General features: G+C 43.4%; 1 protein-coding gene across 1 annotated transcript in view; it reads left to right on the top strand.

Moving 5' to 3' along the window:
* The first annotated feature begins 604 nt into the window (after nt 1-604).
* Nucleotides 605-22538, top strand: part of LOC130295081 (Fc receptor-like protein 2) — a 37453-nt gene continuing 15519 nt past the window's right edge. Inside the window, exons 1-7 of the mRNA XM_056545350.1 lie at nt 605-635; nt 6982-7002; nt 7389-7655; nt 9013-9273; nt 9365-9616; nt 11610-11888; nt 17071-17334. Of these exons, the coding sequence (XP_056401325.1) occupies nt 605-635; nt 6982-7002; nt 7389-7655; nt 9013-9273; nt 9365-9616; nt 11610-11888; nt 17071-17334 (1375 nt within the window). The remainder of the gene's footprint in view (nt 636-6981; nt 7003-7388; nt 7656-9012; nt 9274-9364; nt 9617-11609; nt 11889-17070; nt 17335-22538) is intronic.

Below are 22538 nucleotides of genomic sequence, written 5' to 3'. Positions count from 1 at the left end.
ATTTGAGTTATTGTTGCCTTTCTGTCATTTCGAACCAGTCTGCCCATTCACATCTGCCCTTCACAAGGCATTTTCCTCCACACAACTGCCTCTCACTGGATATTTCCTATTTTTCGTACCATTTTCTGTATACCCTGGAGTTGGTTGTGTGTTAGAATCCCAGTAGATCAGCAGTTAGTGAAATACTCAGACCGTCTGGCACCAACAACCGGGTCACATTCACAGTCACTTAAATTCCTAATGTTCCCCATTCTGATGCCCGGTTTTAACTTCAGCGAGTTGTCTTGACCACATCTCCATGCCTAAATGCGTTGATTGGCTGCCATGTGATTGGCTGATTAACTATTTGTGTTAACGAGTGATTGTATAGCTGCCCCTAATAAAGTGGGCAGTGAGGGCATGCCTGGACTCTCTGTGCCAGAGGACCACTATATCAATCGTGTGAGATGAATCCCCTTTATCGTTTTTTGGGGAAGTCATATCAGAAACAAACTATCTCCTTCCTCCTAATTCATGGGTAGAATTTATTAAAAAGAGGAAGTAAAATGATCTGAACATCTTCAGAGAGAGCTGAACGCTGCACGGAGAACACATGAGAGCCGCCATGCAAGTCCTCATCATCATCACCCTCCTCTGTAAGTAGAGACCTACTTATTATTCTGACCCTATAGGGCAATAGTCTCCTGTGGACCCCCAGATGGTATAAGGACATTTGGGGGTCAGGGGTTAAAGTGACAAAAGGGCCCTTCTGATAATTATTTATTTAAATGCCCACATAATGATGCCTTACTGCCCGTAGCCCTCAGTAAGCTTCTGCCCCATTAAGTGAGCGATGATGCATACAGTGAGTGCATCACCGCTCACCACGGGACCATGCTGGGGACCATGCTGGGGACCATGCTGGATTTGATCATAGTTTGGGGTTTCAAAAAATAAAATAATACCACCAAACCATGACGATATATTACTACCATGATAATAACACCAGCCCGGGCTGAAAAAAAAAAGTTAATTGATTTCTATGGGACAAAGACGCATATTCTGCACGAAGAAATAACATGTTCATTCTTCATGTGGAACGGAATTCAGTGACGGAATGTGGAAAGTGTGAACCTACCCTTACAGAGGCGAGAGCTTGGGGTAGATCTGTCCTGGATCATCAGAAATGGTTTAGTAGCCTCATGTTCTTTACCTCGTATATCTATTTATAGTGTGTTCTACGTTGAGGGATGTTTATATGGTATAGGGTTGTCCTGATCATAGGCGGTATCGTATGGTCACCAAAATATATCAATTATTGGCGACCGATCACAAGGACAAGGCGGGAGAAATACACGTTTAGGGTCACACATAGCGCATCTGTAGGGTATTTCCCTCTGCCGATGCGCCAAAGCCAGTCACTAGAGTGAGCTCCCTGCTGCGGCCGTTGGCCACAGTAGGGAGCTAGCTCTAGTGACTGGCCTTGGCGCATTCGCAATGGAAAATACGCTGCGGATGAGCTACATGTGACCCTGCCCTTGGCATGTGCTCTCCCAGCCTTAAGGTGCTATCCCCCCCTTTCCCCTCTGCTAAAGGGGTACTACGCCCCTAGCTATCTTATCCCCATCTATAGACTTGCATTGAGGGGGCAGGCCATGACATCACGAGGGGGCGGTGACTCTGGCCCCTGTATCGCCCGTCATCAGGCAGCAGATTACAGGGGTGCTACAGGAGAGATCGTGGGGGTTCCCAGCGACAGGACCCCCGTGATCAGACATCTTAAGCCCTTTGGATAGGGGAGCATCAAATGGACAGGGGCTCAAGCCCCCTTTCTTGTCAACCTGTTCATGTCCTTGGCTTGGAGACCACTGCTGTAGTGTTACAAAGGCGAGAGCTTGGGGTAAATGTGTCCTGGATCATCAGAAATGGTTAAGTAGCCCCACGTTCTTTACTTCGTATATCTATTTATAGTGTGTTCTACGTTGAGGGTTGTTTATATGGTATAGGGTTGTCCCGTTCATCCTCTGATCATAGGCAGTATCGTACGGTCACCAAAATGTGACATATATGAGATATTGTTGGGATACATGGAGGCTCTAGTACATTGTCGCAAACTTTTAGACTGGATTCAAGATGAGATACGATCAGGTTACATGGAGGCTCTAGTACCCTACTGGACGCTCTAGCCTGGATACAGGATGAGATACAGTTGGGATACATGGAGGCTCTAATCTAGATGCAAGATGAGATACGGTTGGGATTCATGGAGGCTCTAGTACACTGTTGGGCGCCTCTAGGCTGGATACAAGATGGGGTACAGTTGGGATACATGGAGGCTCTAGTAACCTGTTGGGCACCTCAAGGCTGGGCACAATATGAGATATTGTATGGATATATGGAGGCTCTAGTACTTTTTCGCACACTTTTAGACTGGATTCAAGATGACATATGATCAGGTTACATGGAGGCTCCTGTACCCTACTGGACGCTCGAACCTGGATACAAGATGAGATACAGACATGGAGGCTCTAGTAACCTGTTGGGCACCTCTAGGCTGGACACAATATGAGATATTGTTGGGATACATGGAGGCTCTAGTACCCTGTTAGGCGCCTCTATCCTGGATACAAGATGAGATACGGTTGGGATACATGGAGGATGCAGTATTTTTTCTCCTGCTATTCCCCCAGCTCCCCTGACGCCCGTCACGCCTCCGTGTCATAACTGCAGTGTAAAAGAAGCCTAAGCTGTTAGTGTCCCTTGTATCACTACTAGGGGTAACCCACTGTCATATGCTATGGCTGCACTAACCATCACACCAACAGGGGGCAGCGTGTCCCTCCATGGAAAAGGCAGGATTTAAACGCCACAATAAGGCCTCCACAATACGGGAAGGAAGAAGTCCGGGCATTCCACAATATAAGCGGACTGTCGTTGGATCCTACACAGCAGTCGGCTCGTATTTTTCCTCTTCTATCTTCCTTCCTCTGTTTTTAACTTAGTTATTCCTTGCTTTAATTTCCTTTCTTAATTTTTATATCTAAAGAATGTCATATCTACTTTCTTCACTGACTGAGCTAGTTTCTATTCTGCCTGTGCTTTAGAAGCTCTTATAACTTAGTTATTCCTTGTTTTAATTTCCTTTCTTCATTTATATACCGTATTTATCGGGGTATACCACGCACCGGCCTATAACACGCACCCTCATTTTACCAAGGATATTTGGGTAAAAAAAGTTTTTTACCCAAATATCCATGAAAAAATGAGGGTGCATGTGTGCGCGTGTATACCCCGATATACCCCCAGGAAAGGCAGGGGGAGAGAGGCCGTCGCTGCCCGCTTCTCTCCCCCTGCCTTTCCTGGGGTCTAGAGCACTGCTGTCGGCCCTTTTCACCCCCTGGTTATCGGCGCCGCTGCCCGTTCTGTCCCCCTGACTATCGGTGCCGGCGCCGATAGCCAGGGGGAGAGAAGCGGCGCCGACAGCCAGGGGGAGAGAAGGGGCAGCGGCACCCATTGCCGGCGCCGCTGCCCCGTTGCCTCCCCCCATCCCCGGTGGCATAATTACCTGAGTCGGGTCCGCGCTGCTCCAGGCCTGAGTCGGGTCCGCGCTGCTCGGGTCCGCGCTGCTCCGCTGCTCCAGGCCTCCGTCGTTGCTATGCGCTGAACGGCGCAGCGCATGACGTCAGAGTGCCGCGCCGTGCATAGCAACGACGCTGGGGACCGGCGTCGTTTCTATGCACGGCGCGGCGCTCTGACGTCATGCGCCGCGCCGTTCAGCGCATAGCAACGACGGAGGCCTGGAGCAGCGGAGCAGCGCGGACCCTACTCAGGTAATTATGCCACCGGGGATGGGGGGAGGCAACGGGGCAGCGGCGCCGGCAATGGGTGCCGCTGCCCCTTCTCTCCTCCTGGCTGTCGGCGCCGCTTCTCTCCCCCTGGCTATCGGCGCCGACACCGATAGTCAGGGGGACAGAACGGGCAGCGGCGCCGATAACCAGGGGGTGAAAAGGGCCGACATCAGCGCTCTAGACCCCAGGAAAGGCAGGGGGAGAGAAGGGGGCAGCGATGGCCTCTCTCCCCCTGCCTTTCCTGGGGGGGTATCGGCGTATAACATGCACACAGACTTTAGGCTAAAAATTTTTGCCTAAAAAGTGCGTGTTATATGCCAATAAATACGGTATATATCTAAAGAATGTCATATCTACTTTTCTTCACTGACTGAGCTAGTTTCTCTTCTGCCTGCGCTTTAGAAGCTCTTATAACTTGCTTGGCCTCTTTCTGCCCAATCTTATAGATTTCCCTATCTTCATTGCTTTGTTTTTTTTTTTCATAATCACTGAATGTTGGCTTTTTGTTTTTTTATGATTTTGATCACTTCTGCCAAGTACCACAAGGGTCTGTTCCTTTTTGTTGTTGTGGTGTGACTCAGTCACTGTTCCTATATTAAACTACACTGACCATCTAATTCCCTTACTTGGTCAGGCGGTCTATACCTCACACCTACGCGAGTTACCGCATGATTACCAAGCTGCAATTTAACCCAAACTGACTCTATGTTGGTCTCACTAACTTGTATTAGGTTCGATTTTATGCTATCCTTCACCTAGAGGGCCACCCTACCCCTTCCTTGACTCCTCTATCTTTTCTATATAAAGAGTGTCATAGTATTGTTATATCCCAGTCATTACTCTCATTGAACCATGTCTCAGTAACAGGCACTAAATTGACATTTTCCGACGCCATTATTGACCCAAGTTCATTGATCTAAACTGCAAACATTTGCAACTCTGAGCTTGTCATTTCTTAACCTATTAACTTGTATGTACTGGCATTGTTTTTGGGGACAATTGGACTGATGGATTATTACTCTTTTGCCCCTCCCCCTTCCTCATTTAAATACTCCTCAACAAATACTACTATTATACTATAATACTATTCACTGAAGACATTTTTTTCCCTTAAAGGGGTACTCCACTGGAAAAAAATTTTTTAATGAACTGGTGCCGGAAAGTTAAAAAGATTAGTAAATTTACTTCTATTAAAAAATCTTAATCCTTCCAGTACTGCTGTATGATCCACAGAAAGTTATTTTCTTTTTGAATTTCCTTTCTTCCTGACCACAGTGCTCTCTGCTGACACCTCTGTCCATTTTAGGAACTGTCCAGAGTAGGAGCAAATCCCCATAGCAAACCTCTCCTGCTCTGGACAGTTCCTAAAATGGACAGCGGTGTCAGCAGAGAGCACTGGGGTCAGGCAGAAAGGAAACTCAAAAAGAAAAGAACTTCCTGTCGATCATAACAGCAGCTGATAAGTACTGGAAAGATTAAGATTTTTTTATAGAAGCAATTTACAAATCTGTTTAACTTTCTGGAACCAGTTGATTAAAAAAAATGTTTTCCAGTGGAGTGCCCCTTTGAGGGAAAGATGCAAACCATCCTTCTTGTACAGTTCCTCCCTATTCCAACCAGGGGACAGGGACAGGGAGAGTGACCCCTAAACTGACCCTAAAACCGCTCTCCCTGCCTACTTGCCCATCCACCCTAAATGGTGGATCGACACCGGGGCGCCGGTCCCTCCCTGAACTAAAGGGCAGTGGCCTTAAAAACACAAACTAATAAACAGTCGGTCACAAGCCAGAAACATAACAGGAACACAGAACTCTATAATAACTTAAAGTTCAGAGGACACAGATCAGTGAGCAGCACAGAGGAACACCATAGACCAATGGTAAAGCACAGAGGAAACACTAATTCAGTGATCATGAACTCTATGATCAGTGCATGTACAAAAACTCCAAAGATCTGAAATCAAAAACTAATAAACATACAGAGTTCAAAACACCAGACAAGGAAACGGATGAGTCAACAAAGACTCCAGATACAAGCCCCTAGGAAACCTCCAGTAGGCACAGAAATATCTTGACACTAAAACACAATCTCCCAGAGTCCAGGATAGAGCACGGAGATATCTAGTATTAATTCTCAATTCCCCAGAGTTCCCATGGAAAGGAAACAGGGATGCCTAGTACAACTCAGAAAAACAGATACAACAGGTTATAATTATAGAACACTGTTCATACTGAACACAAGAGAGGAATAATCGCAATCCCTCAGAAAACCTCCAGTAGATACAGGATTGTCCCCATGGAGCGGTAACAGGGATGCCTAGTAAAAATTCAGAAAAACAGATACAACAGGATATAATCATAGAACACTGTTCACACTGAACACAAGACAGGAAAACAAATGAGTCTGAACAGACATCAGGAACAGACAGGAATATAGCATAATCCCCTAGAAAACATCCAGAAGACACAGGAATAAAAATATCCCCTGAGTCCCCCACACAAAGGTAAACAGATACAAGAGAAAACACAATGTGAACAGATGGCAGAAAGGACATACAGATCTTAAAACCGACTATACAAACACGGATTAAAATCCACTATGAGCATGCTTACTAACCATTGGTAAAAGCCCAGAACATATCAAAGATAAATGCAAGATGCATGCTAAAACAGAGATAGTAGATTAAAACACAAACAAGAAGTGTAGACTGAGCTGATCTTAAGTAGACACACCCTAAGAGCTCTTGGATAAAAAGCCAAAGGCTTTAACTATTCCCTGACCGGGGAACGTAAAACTGTTCAAACACAACCAAATCCAATAGCTGTGTGTGAACACAGACCAAGACAGACATGACAAAACCCTTATAAGGCTGATGCCAACTGCCCCATACTAGGGATAAAAATTTCTTCCCTACTCCAAATATGGCATCAAAATAAATCCCTGGATCAATGTTCTGTCCCTATAGATCCAGAATCCATAACCTGTAATATTATTACTCTACAGAAATACATCCAGACCCCTTTTGAAATCTTTTATTGAGAAGAATTCTATCTGTGTTGGTGTAGTCCAGCTTGTTGTTATCTATCCTCTTGTGCTGTACATATGACTGTTATCTCACATTTACTAATATTTTGTATTTTTGTTTTTCTTTCAGCCTCGATAAAGGAAAATTCAGGTAAATCATCATCTACTGAATGTCAGGATGTGATAGAAGAAAATGTAGATGTTACATAGGGAAATGATATTATATAAAGAGGTAAATAATAATGCCGGAGTATGGAATAAGCTCCTGGGTTCTCCTTAGTAGTGTCTGCAGTCAGTATATTACCATGTAACTCTTCATCTACACAAGGAATTTGGGGATCGGAAACAAACCTGCACAGATATATTAGGGAATGAATCAGAATAAAATATATAATGGAAGAAGGAGCCGTGACAACTGTTCTGATGATTTAGAGGTTGGGGGTCAGGTACTTTAGCCTCTAAATGATTATTTTTTACACCTTTTTTATTTAGCGTTACTCTTTGGCCTTGTCATTTGACAGTTTTGGTTTTTTGCAGGATCCTCGGCCCGGCACGTGGTCACCTCCTCTCCTAACTGGAACCACATATACATGGGTGACCCCGTGACCTTAACATGTGACATTGGACCAGATAAAAGCAGCAACAATTACTATTTCTATTGGTATAAAGATAGTAAAGAGATCAGTCAAAGAAAACAAAAATTTACCATAAGATCTGCAAATACTTCTGACTCAGGGGTCTATGAATGCTGGACGGGATCTGGGGATCGCAGTCACCCCCTCACTTTATATGTTATACAGAAAGGTAAGTGATCTTTACCTATAATCAAAATATAGTAAATCCACAGGAAGTGAATGTAAACCTGTCTGGATGAACTCTCTCTATATATATATATCCTAAAATAAAGTAATAAAGGAAATAAGGTAAGAGCGGACTAGATGGACTAGATGATATTTTATGAAATCCTTTAATGGGGTACTCCGGCCCTCAGACATCTTATCCCCTATCAAAAGGATAGGGGAAAAGATGTCTCACCACGGGGATCCCGCCACTGGGGACCCCCGCAATCTTGTATTCGCCACCCACCTGTTAAAGCTGCATGGCGCGGTGCCAGCTCACAAACAGCCGGGTGGCGACCACTGGGCAGGAGTATTGTTGGGTCACAACTCTGGCCCCTTTTGACGTCACCCCCCGCCCCCCCTATGCAAGTCTATGGGAGGGGGCGTGACGGCCATCACGCCCCCTCCCATAGGCTTGCATAGCGGGGGCGGACGTCACACGGGGGCGGAGTTGTGACATCACGATACTCCGGCCCAGTGGTCGCCACCCGGCTGTTTGTGAACTGGCACCGCACCATGCAGCTCTAACAGGTGGGTGGCGAATACAAGATCGCGGGGGTCCCTAGCGGTGGGACCCCCGCGGTGAGACATCTTTTCCCCTATCCTTTTGATAGGACATAAGATGTTTCAGGGCCGGAGTACCCCTTTAAGTTACCATTCATCTATCATCCGTCTCCTATCTATCAATGTTTTTTTTATTGGCAGATATCGTGTATAATGTTACCAATACACACAATGGAGAAACAAGGATTAGACCAATTGGATTTCGATCTGTCCAATACTCAAGCTTTATTAGAGTTTTCTGGCAGCGACTTATCTTTGTTTCCACCATATAATACATTTGGCCAAAGCCTTCACAGTCCTTAGGGTTGATGACTAACACCACTGTCTGAAGGTTAAAGTGTCCTTGTCACAGGTTAAAGGTTGGGCTGAGACCCTCACCACTCACCAAAACAAGTGGGACGAAGCTTCACAGGATGTCCCATAGACAGGAGTGAAGTGTGCTGCTGAATGCTTCTCCCTGCTCATCCTGCTGATCATTGAGGAGCTCAGCAAACAGATCCTGACTGATCAAATGGTTTGAAGTCTCTGTGAGTTTTTTAAATGACAGCTACACTTTATTATTCCCAATTACGGAATGAAATAGTTTCTCTCTATCCATGAAGTCTACTTCAATCCATCCTCCCCCGGAAGGTCCATTTCATGTCCTGTATGTTCCATGTGGGATGTTGTGTATATTGTTACATTTAGATAAGTGACAAAACACAACTGCTGCTGCTTTTCTTTAGATGTTTTTGATTTTTTCTTTTTTTGTCTTAAAGATGTAAAGAATAGACCGACTGTGACCTTCATTCCAAACTATAGAAATATATTCTCTACGGAAAAGATGAAGATTTCTTGTGAGGACGGATCTTATGCAACACGAAACCAGAGATATGTTTGGTATAAAAACAATACAATCCTGAAAAATGATCAAAAATTCATCACAATTATTAAGGCGAATAGAAATGACAGTGGAGAATATAGATGTGGGAGCGGAAGAAGAGCCAGTTACCCCCTCAGACTCCATGTTCACCCCATATGTGAGTATCTGCCCCATCTGGGACCAGGACGGATCTACAGAGGAGACTTCACGATGTTCTGGACATTTCTCTTATTTCTTCTATTTTATAGATGACAAAGTCATCCTGCAGACTCCCCCCAATATTCTGGAAGGTGACCCCCTGGATGTGAGATGTCACAGCTATCCGCACTACAGTAATAAGGAGGAGGATGGAACATTCTATAAGGACGGAGACATTATCCAGAAATCCAACCAGATTCTACATCTAGAAAATGTGACTAAATCCACGACCGGGATTTACAGATGTGAAAAAAAGATTTTAAACATAAACACATCGGAGGAAACATTTATATTTGTCCAAGGTAAAATGCACATTGAGTGATCTTCTCATAGAGGCTTCACGGTACTTACCTCTCCTTGCTAATATACAATGGTGGTTGAATCATATCACAACTGTAAGGGCTCGTCCACACTACAGAGATTCCACTCACAATTTCCACTGTAAGATTCTGACCATAATCCACTTTTAGCAGCTTCGATGGAAGGTCCGCTGCTCTGATCACAGGTGCCGCACTGAAGTCTGCCAAAAGAACAAACAAGTTTATTATGAATCTTTATACATTACTTATCACTTGTACTGTAGCATTATTCAGCCACATAAGTGCTATTAGATTACTTTACTCAGGTAGCTGTTATTTGGTCACTGTATGTTGATATTATTTGGTCACTGTATGTTGATATTATTTGGTCACTGTATGTTGATATTATTTGGTCACTGTATGTTGGCATTATTTGGTCACTGTATGTTGATATTATTTGGTCACTGTATGTTGATATTATTTGGTCACTGTATGTTGATATTATTTGGTCCCTGTATGTTGGCATTATTTGGTCACTGTATGTTGATATTATTTGGTCACTGTATGTTGGTATTATTTGGTCACTGTATGTTGATATTATTTGGTCACTGTTGATATTATTTGGTCACTGTTGATATTATTTGGTCACTGTATGTTGATATTATTTGGTCACTGTATGTTGATATTATTTGGTCACTGTATGTTGATATTATTTGGTCACTGTATGTTGGCATTATTTGGTCACTGTATGTTGATATTATTTGGTCACTGTATGTTGATATTATTTGGTCACTGTATGTTGATATTATTTGGTCACTGTATGTTGGCATTATTTGGTCACTGTATGTTGATATTATTTGGTCACTGTATGTTGATATTATTTGGTCACTGTATGTTGATATTATTTGGTCACTGTATGTTGGCATTATTTGGTCACTGTATGTTGATATTATTTGGTCACTGTATGTTGGTATTATTTGGTCACTGTATGTTGATATTATTTGGTCACTGTTGATATTATTTGGTCACTGTTGATATTATTTGGTCACTGTATGTTGATATTATTTGGTCACTGTATGTTGATATTATTTGGTCACTGTATGTTGATATTATTTGGTCACTGTATGTTGATATTTGGTCACTGTATGTTGATATTATTTGGTCACTGTATGTTGATATTATTTGGTCACTGTATGTTGGTATTATTTGGTCACTGTATGTTGGTATTATTTGGTCACTGTATGTTGATATTATTTGGTCACTGTATGTTGATATTATTTGGTTACTGTATGTTGAAATTATTTGGTCACTGTATGTTGAAATTATTTGGTCACTGTATGTTGGCATTATTTGGTCACTGTATGTTTATATTATTTGGTCACTGTATGTTGATATTATTTGGTCACTGTATGTTGATATTATTTGGTCACTGTATGTTGATATTATTTGGTCACTGTATGTTGATATTTGGTCACTGTATGTTGATATTATTTGGTCACTGTATGTTGATATTATTTGGTCACTGTATGTTGGTATTATTTGGTCACTGTATGTTGGTATTATTTGATCACTGTATGTTGATATTATTTGGTCACTGTATGTTGATATTATTTGGTTACTGTATGTTGAAATTATTTGGTCACTGTATGTTGAAATTATTTGGTCACTGTATGTTGGTATTATTTGATCACTGTATATTCATATTATTTGGTCACTGTATATTCATATTATTTGGTCACTGTATGATGGTATTATTTGACAACTATATGTGGATATTACTTGGTCACTGTATGTTGATATTATTTGAGTACTGTACAGTTGTATTTATTTAAACTGTATGGTGCTACTCTTGTATCTTTTGCAGTGAATCTTAGTGTTAGTCCTGTATACAAGATATGATGCCGCACAAGGTCCGATCCATAGGGAGGGCAACCCTGGCCATATTCTCCATATAGCTTCTGTACGCAATAATGAGATTATTATGATATTATTTTAGATATCTTCACAAGACCAGAAATAATAGCAGGGTCAGACCTAAAGGAAGGAGACGCCCTGACCCTGAGGTGTGACACAAGACGTAACCCTCTCAGAGAGGACACCGAGCTGACGTTCACCTTCTACAGAAATGGGGAGACAGTGCAGGAACTCCGATCACATGACACATATACAATCAAGTCCGTCCAGCTAGAAGACTCTGGGAAATATTCCTGCGAGGTGCGGACTCCATCAGATACAGTGATGAAGAAGAGTCAGGTGTTATACATCAGTATAAAAGGTTGGTATGGATTCTATTATTATTACATATTATTCCATTATTACTACATATGGCTGATGGACTCAGTAGCTGCTTGTTACACAAGATGAATAAAGCCACACATGGATCCATCTGAAGGAACGGAGTGCTGCTGATTTTTCAGTTCTTTGTATACTGGAGGGCGTCTAACCCGGGCTCCAGCAGCCGGCACTCGGACAACTACAGTGGTTGTGCTGCTGTCCTGTGACGTGTATAAAACACACAATATATTTGGCACAGTGCAGGGATTTCTCTTCTTTTGCGCACTTTTCTGACAGGTGTCAGTGTCTGTCTGTGGTTATCTATATATAAATGTTGGATCCACATCATGGTCACATTAGATTGTCACATGATTTGTAAAGTTGGGTTTTACCAAGAATATCTGTGTGAATGGTAGAGATGAAAAATGCCCAAATCCAGGAATATCCTGGAATTTACAATGAATGATAAGACTCTTTATTCCCTGGTCCATATGTCGGCTCCTTATTGAGGAGGTTTTCTCTCTTATCTACTTTAGTGCAGGAAGGCTAAGAGGGATCTGGGTCCCTGGGCTTTAGAGGGGGTTTTCTAACTTTCCAAGTCTCCTGTTGGAATGGAGAGGCAGCAGCCCGGTATCTTTTACTAAGCCAACAAGGTGTGGTAGCCCTTGGGGGAGTGTTGGTAGTGGGGTATTGTATCGGTATATGAGGGGTTAATGTTAACCCTATAGTTCGTGACGCCAGGCTGAGGGCTAGTATGCTGAGGTAATTCTCCGGCCTATCGCCGCCCTTCCCAGTAACGATAGGTGCACGTAATAAAATGACTGAAGATCCGCAAAGTAGTTGAACTTTAACTTGAAGAACTTTACTTAGATCCAATGAACAATAACAGTCTCAGGTGAACAGTCTCTATATATCTCAATGGCTGACTGTTGTTGCAGACCTTGAGTGATATTAAAAGTCTCTGAATTTAGGGTAATTATTGCAGATCCGTCCGGATTTAGGGGATAGATAAGGTCCGGTGATCCTGCAGAGTGCTTAGGGATTGATGCATTCGCGATCCTGAATATATCAGCCGTTGCCGCAAGGCTCAGGCCTAACTCACTGCGATAGACAGCTGCGCAGATCCTGCTTGTTTGACAGCCCAGGAACAAGAGAGAGAACAATGGCCGCCGCTCCCTTATATGGGCAGGGGCGGGGTGAATCTGATTGGTCCGAACATCCGTCATTCACTGTTACACAGTAGTGTTGCTCGCGAATATTCGCAATGCGAATTTTATTTGCAAAAATAAAACGCGAATATTACGAATATTCGAATTTAGCGAATATATGACGAATATTCGTCCATATATTCGCAAAATATTGTGAATTCGAATATGGACTATGCCATTCAACACTATTACACAGTGTGATGGGTAGCATACGCCACAGGGACCTCCAAAGGTCCTTAAGCAGAAATACCATAGAGTTCAGATGACAACGTGACCCGCAGGTCCTGCTATGCTATAGACAGGTAATTAACTATTTATAGACATTGATATAATATTTACATGTTTCTTAAATAAACTATTAGCGCAATAAATATCTGGATGAGAGGTGACCAGGGGTGAACTAGACAATGGGAACCCCGACGTCCTAGGGACTCTGGCTAAGGGGACCCACACACGCAGGTACCGGATAGGATACGGTACCGGGACACCACAAAGGCCTAGGTCTAGGGTGGCACTTTATCAGGGGGCGGCAGCATGGAACAGGAATATAGTTTTCTTTTTACATTTTTTATCTCCTCGAGGGAGGGGGGAGGGGCCTTATTGCAAGACAGAGCCGCCTCCTCCTCACACACAGGAAGCTGAGATCATCCAATGAGGAGACAGACACGTCATCCATCAGCATCAGCTAACATTGGGTGATACTAATGGAGACTCTACTCAATGGATGATGGAGACTCTCATTATTGGATGATGCTGCAAAAAACCTCCAGACTCCACAAGGTCTTGAATCGGTGGAGAATGGATGAGGAACAAGAACAACGCGTTTCGATGCCAGGACAGGCGTCTTTTTCAAGTTCACAACATCTAATGGTCACATAGACATATTTATACAAGCTTAAAACACAACTCAAGTAACTTACGGCGAGTGAATCCTCCAGACACGTCGGACCTGAAGTTGTCATCAGGGTCATGGCGTGTCAGAGGAAACACAAGATCAGGGTCACGGAGTATCAGAGGAAACACTAGATGAACGCACCGGAATGCATCAAAACAGTAAGTATCAATATATACATTAAAAATCATAAACTTAGAGGTCTACAGTGCATAGAAAAACATAAAACAAGCAATAAAACCTAAATGTATCAATTATGTTACATTTTCGATCGTCTCGTTTAAACCATCAGGATGAAGGCTTTTCAGTTTAAATATCCAGTAGGATTCCTTATTGATCAGTTTGATCTTCTTGTTTCTCATCCATTCTGCGCCGATTCAAGTCCTTGTGAAGTCTGGAGGTTTTTTGCTACATTTGCTACACCGTTGCGGTAGTGGGACTGGCTGCATTGTGGAATACCTTTTACAGTGTAGTTCCTGACTTTGCACAACCTATTGGGTAAGCGCATCCGATAATATCGGCTTAGTTATATTACCCTTTTAATGCACTATGGAGCACTTCTTGTCTTTTTACATTGGATTATGCTGATAGAGACTCTCCTCATTGGATGATGCTAATTGAGACTCTCCTCATTGGATGATGCTGATGGACACTCTCCTCATTGGATGATGCTGGTGGAGACTCTTCTCATTGGATGATGCTGATAGAGACTCTCCTCATTGGATGATGCTGATGGACACTCTCCTCATTGGATGATGCTAATTGAGACTCTCCTCATTGGATGATGCTGATGGACACTCTCCTCATTGGATGATGCTGGTGGAGACTCTCCTCATTGGATGATGCTAATTGAGACTCTCCTCATTGGATGATGCTGATGGACACTCTCCTCAATGGATGATGCTGGTGGAGACTCTTCTCATTGGATGATGCTGATGGAGACTTCTCTCATTGGCTGATGGACACTCTCCTCATTGGATGATGCTGATGGAGACTCTCCTCATTGGATGATGCTGATGGAGACTCTCCTCATTGGATGATGCTGATGGAGACTCTCCTCATTGGATGATGCTGATGGAGACTCTCCTCATTGGCTGATGCTGATGGAGACTCTCCTTATTGGTGGATGCTGATGGACACTCTTCTCATTGGATGATGCTGATGGAGACTCTTCTCATTGGATGATGCTGATGGAGACTTTCCTCATTGGCTGATGCTGATGGACACTCTACTCATTGGATGATGCTGATGGAGACTCTCCTCATTGGCTGATGCTGATGGAAACTCTTCTCATTGGCTGATGCTGATGGACACTCTCCTCATTGGCTGATGCTGATGGAGACTCTCCTCATTGGATGATGCTGATGGAGACTTTTCTCATTGGCTGATGGACACTCTCCTCATTGGATGATGCTGATGGAGACTCTCCTCATTGGATGATGCTGATGGAGACTCTCCTCATTGGATGATGCTGATGGAAACTCTTCTCATTGGCTGATGCTGATGGACACTCTCCTCATTGGCTGATGCTGATGGAGACTCTCCTCATTGGATGATGCTGATGGAGACTTTTCTCATTGGCTGATGGACACTTTCCTCATTGGATGATGCTGATGGAGACTCTCCTCATTGGATGATGCTGATGGAGACTCTCCTCATTGGATGATGCTGATAGAGACTCTCCTCATTGGCTGATGCTGATGGAGACTCTCCTTATTGGATTATTCTAATGGAGACTCTTCTCATTGGATGATGCTGATGGAGACTCTTCTCATTGGATGATGCTGATGGAGACTCTCCTCATTGGATGATTCTAATGGAGACTCTTCTCATTGGATGATGCTGATGTAGACTCTTCTCATTGGATGATGCTGATGGACACTCTCCTCATTGGATGATGCTGATGGAGACTCTCCTCATTGACTGATGCTGATGGAGACTCTCCTCATTGACTGATTCTGATGGAGACTCTTCTCATTGGCTGATGGAGACTCTCCTTATTGGTTGATGCTGATGGAGACTCTTCTCATTGGACGAGGCTTATGGACACTCTTCTCATTGGCTATTACTATTACTGATGGAGATTGTCCTCATTGGCTGATGTTGATGGAGACTCTCCTCATTGGATGATGCTGATGGAGACTCTCTTCATTGGATGATGCTGATGGAGACTCTCCTCATTGGTTGATGCTGATGGAGACTCTCCTCATTGGCTGATGCTGATGGAGACTTTCCTCATTGGCTGATGCTGATGGACACTCTCCTCATTGGATGATGCTGATGGAGACTCTCCTCATTGGATGATTCTAATGGAGACTCTTCTCACTGGATGATGCTGATGGAGACTCAGACTCTTCTCATTGGATGATGCTGATGGAGACTCTCCTCATTGGATGATTCTAATGGAGACTCTTCTCATTGGATGATGCTGATGGAGACTCTTCTCATTGGATGATGCTGATGGAGACACAGTGGTGTCCCCAGAATAGCCTCAATCCCCCAATAAGGTGGGGTCTGAAGAGGAAGGTGTTGGTCTTCTACAGGAAAAGGTGTGGTCTTGGTAGGAAGTAGCAGGCAAATTTCGATTACAGGGGTGCAGGAGTTTAGTCAGACCTTGGGCAGCACAAAAACTAACTACACCACTGAGTGGAGGGTGATGCATGTGCGACTCCACTCCATTCATTCTCTATGGAAGCTGCCAGAAATAGTCAAGTATAGTGCTCAACTGTGTCCATGACTCCTATAGAGAATAAATGTCGGATTCACACCCCCTGTGATAAGATACTTATCTCTCTAATGCTGGTAATGGCCCATTACCCTTTACCAGGGCCCATTGCCAGTCACTACTGTCATTTGATTGGGATAATAAGTTACCATTGAGGAGATCTTATTATTAGTTTTTTTCAGACCCCGCTGATAAAGTATGAAGAATGTTGAAATAGCTCAAGGGGTCGGGACCTTCTCTGGCCATGATTATGCCATGTTTACCATAAGACCATATTTTTCTCCTTCTTGGTATATTTTCTTACTAGATATTTCATCATGTAATTTCTGTTACTTTTATTATGTTAAATATTTTACAGAGTTGTTTATGAAGCCAGAGATCCAAAGTGATCCAAAAAAAGTTCAAGAGGGAGCCGGAGTGACAATACGTTGTCTGCAGACCCAAAATCTTAATAGTTCATTATTCACCTTCTACAGAGACTCACAAAGTGTACAAAATGCATCCAAGAAGGAGGAGTATGTGATTCCTTCCGCCTCAGAAGAACACACTGGAAATTACAAATGTTCACTAACAAATCGTGGGATTTCTAAAAACAGCTCAGAGATAATGGTCCAAGTACAGCGTGAGTATAATCCTATATATAAGAAGTGTGAGATATATAGATACTGGCCGCCATCATGGCATGAAACTACACTGTACCAAAAGAAAGAACTCCATCCCTAGAGGTGGCCTCCCTGTAAGTAATGGTCAATCCCTTTAAGAGTTGGGAAACATGATTTGAGGAGTACCCACCCATGGTGCCTCTTGTTTGGCTGGTACCCAGGTCATACAATAGATAAGGACCCTTTAAGTGGCCAAACCCTAATGGGGTGGTCTGGGATTCAAAGAAAGAGTCAGTGTGTTGTATTTTTCTAGAAGCAGCGCCCCTCCTGTCTATAGTCGGTATCAGGTATTGGACTGACTGGGGCTGAGCTGCAAAACCAGACACAACAGGCAAAAGCTCATATCTATTTGTAAACTTGCAGAACACTTTTTAGTTACAGGATAGATACATATACGATATAGATCCTGCACATCTGTATGGCTTTCTGCATAAATATGAGATAACAGGTGCCATGAAAAATATCTAACATAGACAAAAAGAGGCCAAAACCACCAAGACACACACTGATATGCTTTTGGAATAACCCATCAAATTATACGAGGCTGTAAAATTATCAGAAAAGCTATTAGGGTCAATCAGAATTATGGAATTCAATGAGATGAGATGAAGGCCGGATGTAACTCTACCCAAGAACATAAATCTACCACCAAAATTTACTTTTCTCCATGCATGATGACATTGCCTTGGTTATACAGTAAATAATTATTATGGTCCTTAGAAGATGTTCTCTTGGTTATACAGTATATAATTATTAGGGTCCTCAGAAGATGTTGTCTTGGTTATACATAATTATTGGGGCCTCAGAATATGTTGTCTTGGTTATATATAATTATTATGGTCCTCAGAAGATGTTGTCTTGGTTATATATAATTATTGGGGCCTCAGAAGATGTTGTCTTGGTTGTATATAATTATTGGGGTCATCAGAAGATGTTGTCTTGGTTATATATAATTATTAGGGTCCTCAGAAGATGTTGTCTTGGTTATATATAATTATTATGGTCCTCAGAAGATGTTGTCTTGGTTATATATAATTATTGGGGCCTCAGAAGATGTTGTCTTGGTTATATATAATTATTGGGGCCTCAGAAGATGTTGTCTTGGTTATATATAATTATGGGGGTCCTCAGAAGATGTTGTCTTGGTTGTAAATAATTATTGGAGCCTCAGAAGATGTTTTCTTGGTTATATATAATTATTAGGGTCCTCAGAAGATGTTGTCTTGGTATATATAATTATTATGGTCCTCAGAAGATGTTGTCTTGGTTATACATAATTATTAGGGTCCTCAGGAGATGTTGTCTTGGTTATATATAATTATTAGGGTCCTCAGAAGATGTTGTCTTGGTTATATATAATTATTGGGGCCTCAGAAGATGTTGTCTTGGTTGTATATAATTATTGGGGTCATCAGAAGATGTTGTCTTGGTTATATATAATTATTATGGTCCTCAGAAGATGTTGTCATGGTTATATATAATTATTGGGGCCTCAGAAGATGTTGTCTTGGTTATATATAATTATTGGGCCTCAGAAGATGTTGTCTTGGTTATATATAATTATTATGGTCCTCAGAAGATGTTGTCTTGGTTATACATAATTATTGTGGCCTCAGAAGATGTTTTCTTGGTTATATATAATTATTGGGCCTCAGGAGATGTTGTCTTGGTTATACATAATTATTGGGTCCTCAGAAGATGTTGTCTTGGTTATATATAATTATTATGGTCCTCAGAAGATGTTGTCTTGGTTATACATAATTATTGGGGCCTCAGAAGATGTTGTCTTGGTTATATATAATTATTGGGGCCTCAGAAGATGTTGTCTTGGTTATACATAATTATTGTGGCCTCAGAAGATGTTGTCTTGGTTATATATAATTATTGGGCCTCAGAAGATGTTGTCTTGGTTATATATAATTATTATGGTCCTCAGAAGATGTTGTCTTGGTTATATATAATTATTATGGTCCTCAGAAGATGTTGTCATGGTTATATATAATTATTAGGGTCCTCAGAAGATGTTGTCTTGGTTATATATAATTATTGGGCCTCAGAAGATGTTTTCTTGGTTATATATAATTATTGGGGTCCTCAGAAGATGTTGTCTTGGTTATATATAATTATTGGGCCTCAGGAGATGTTGTCTTGGTTATACATAATTATTGGGTCCTCAGAAGATGTTGTCTTGGTTATATATAATTATTATGGTCCTCAGAAGATGTTGTCTTGGTTATACATAATTATTGGGGCCTCAGAAGATGTTGTCTTGGTTATATATAATTATTGGGGCCTCAGAAGATGTTGTCTTGGTTATACATAATTATTGTGGCCTCAGAAGATGTTGTCTTGGTTATATATAATTATTGGGCCTCAGAAGATGTTGTCTTGGTTATATATAATTATTATGGTCCTCAGAAGATGTTGTCTTGGTTATATATAATTATTATGGTCCTCAGAAGATGTTGTCATGGTTATATATAATTATTAGGGTCCTCAGAAGATGTTGTCTTGGTTATATATAATTATTGGGCCTCAGAAGATGTTTTCTTGGTTATATATAATTATTGGGGTCCTCAGAAGATGTTGTCTTGGTTATATATAATTATTATGGTCCTCAGAAGATGTTGTCTTGGTTATACATAATTATTGGGGCCTCAGAAGATGTTGTCTTGGTTATATATAATTATTATGGTCCTCAGAAGATGTTGTCTTGGTTATATATAATTATTATGGTCCTCAGAAGATGTTGTCTTGGTTATATATAATTATTAGGGTCCTCAGAAGATGTTGTCTTGGTTATATATAATTATTGGGCCTCAGAAGATGTTGTCTTGGTTATATATAATTATTAGGGTCCTCAGAAGATGTTGTCTTGGTTATACATAATTATTAGGGTCCTCAGGAGATGTTGTCTTGGTTATATATAATTATTAGGGTCCTCAGAAGATGTTGTCTTGGTTATATATAATTATTAGGGTCCTCAGAAGATGTTGTCTTGGTTATATATAATTATTATGGTCCTCAGAAGATGTTGTCTTGGTTATACATAATTATTAGGGTCCTCAGGAGATGTTGTCTTGGTTATACATAATTATTAGTGTCACGATTCGGCTTACGGGTTGTGGATCCGCTGTGTCAGCGAGGGATTGGCGTGGACCGTGCTAGTGGACCGGTTCTAAGAGGCTACTGGTTTTCACCAGAGCCCGCCGCAAAGCGGGATGGTCTTGCTGCGGCAGTAGCAACCAGGTCGTATCCACTAGCAACGGCTCAACCTCGCTGACTGCTGAGAAGGCGTGGGACAGAAGGACTAGGCAGAGGCAAGGTCAGACGTAGCAGAAGGTCGGGGCAGGCGGCAAGGTTCGTAGTCAAGATGGATAGCAGAAGTTCAGGTAACACAGGCTTTGGACACACTAAACGCTTTCACTGGCACAAGGCAACAAGATCCGGCAAGGGAGTGCAAGGGAGGAGATCAGATATAGCCAGGGAGCAGGTGGAAGCCAATTAAGCTAATTGGGCCAGGCACCAATCATTGGTGCACTGGCCCTTTAAGTCTCAGAGAGCTGGCGCGCGCGCGCCCTAGAGAGCGGAGCCGCGCGCGCCAGCACATGACAGCAGGGGACCGGGACGGGTAAGTGACCTGGGATGCGACTCGCGAGCGGGCGCGTCCCGCTGTGCGAATCGCATCCCCGACGGCCATGACAGTGCAGCGCTCCCGGTCAGCGGGACTGACCGGGGCGCTGCAGGGAGAAAGACGCCGTGAGCGCTCCGGGGAGGAGCGGGGACCCGGAGCGCTAGGCGTAACAGTACCCCCCCCCCTTAGGTCTCCCCTTTTTTTTGTCCGGTAACTGCCTCCCCTGGGATGAGGACACCGGGAAAGAATGGAGGGTTTCCTCAACGGCAGGCAGTACAGCAGGAGTTGGAATGGGGAGGGAGGGCAGAGGGTGAAGCTTGGCACGGGGCAGGGAGACACAAGGACGGGAGCCATGAGGGGGCACAGAGGCTTGCCTGACGGGACTGGGAGGGGGGGAGAGGCACTTCCTGTGGCAGGCAGAGTCCCAGTTCTTGATCTCCCCGGTGGTCCAATCAAGGGTGGGAGAATGAAGCCGGAGCCATGGCAGACCGAGGAGGACCTCAGAGGTACAGTTGGGGAGAACGAAGAGCTCAATCCTTTTGTGGTGGGGTCCAATAGACATCAGGAGGGGTTCTGTGCGGTAACGCACGGTGCAATCCAATCTGACTCCGTTGACCGCGGAAATGTAGAGCGGCTTGACGAGACGGGTCACCGGGATGCTGAATTTATTCACAAAGGACTCCAAAATAAAATTCCCAGAGGCACCAGAGTCCAAGCAGGCCACGGCTGAGAGGGAGGAGTTGGCTGAAGGAGAAATCCGCACGGGCACCGTGAGACGTGGAGAAGCAGACTTAGAACCAAGAGACGCCACACCCACGTGAGCTGGGTGCGTGCGTTTCCCAGACGTGGAGGACGGATAGGGCAATCCACCAAGAAATGCTCGGTACTGGCACAGTAAAGACAGAGATTTTCTTCCCTACGGCGATTCCTCTCTTCCAGGGTCAGGCGAGACCGATCCACTTGCATGGCCTCCTCGGCGGGAGGCCCAGGCGTAGATTGCAACGGATACTGTGGGAGAGGTGCCCAGAGATCTAAGTCTTTTTCCTGGCGGAGCTCTTGGTGTCGCTCAGAAAAACGCATGTCAATGCGGGTAGCCAAATGGATGAGTTCTTGCAGGTTGGCAGAAATCTCTCGTGCGGCCAGCACATCCTTGATGCGACTGGATAGGCCTTTTTTAAAGGTCGCGCAGAGAGCCTCGTTATTCCATGATAACTCGGAAGCAAGAGTACGAAATTGGATGGCGTACTCGCCCACTGAAGAATTACCCTGGACCAGGTTCAGCAGGGCAGTCTCGGCAGAAGAAGCTCGGGCAGGCTCCTCGAAGACACTCCGGACTTCAGCGAAGAAGGACTGGACTGTGGCTGTGGCAGGATCATTGCGGTCCCAGAGCGGTGTGGCCCAAGACAAGGCCTTTCCTGAAAGAAGGCTTACTACGAATGCCACCTTAGACCGTTCTGTAGGAAACAAGTCCGACAACATCTCCATATGCAGGGAACACTGAGACAAAAATCCACGGCAGAGTTTAGAGTC

The sequence above is a fragment of the Hyla sarda genome, chromosome 11 (assembly GCF_029499605.1).
Source record: "Hyla sarda isolate aHylSar1 chromosome 11, aHylSar1.hap1, whole genome shotgun sequence".
NCBI classification, from domain to species: Eukaryota; Metazoa; Chordata; class Amphibia; order Anura; family Hylidae; genus Hyla; species Hyla sarda.
This window is presented reverse-complemented; position numbering and strand designations above follow the sequence as displayed.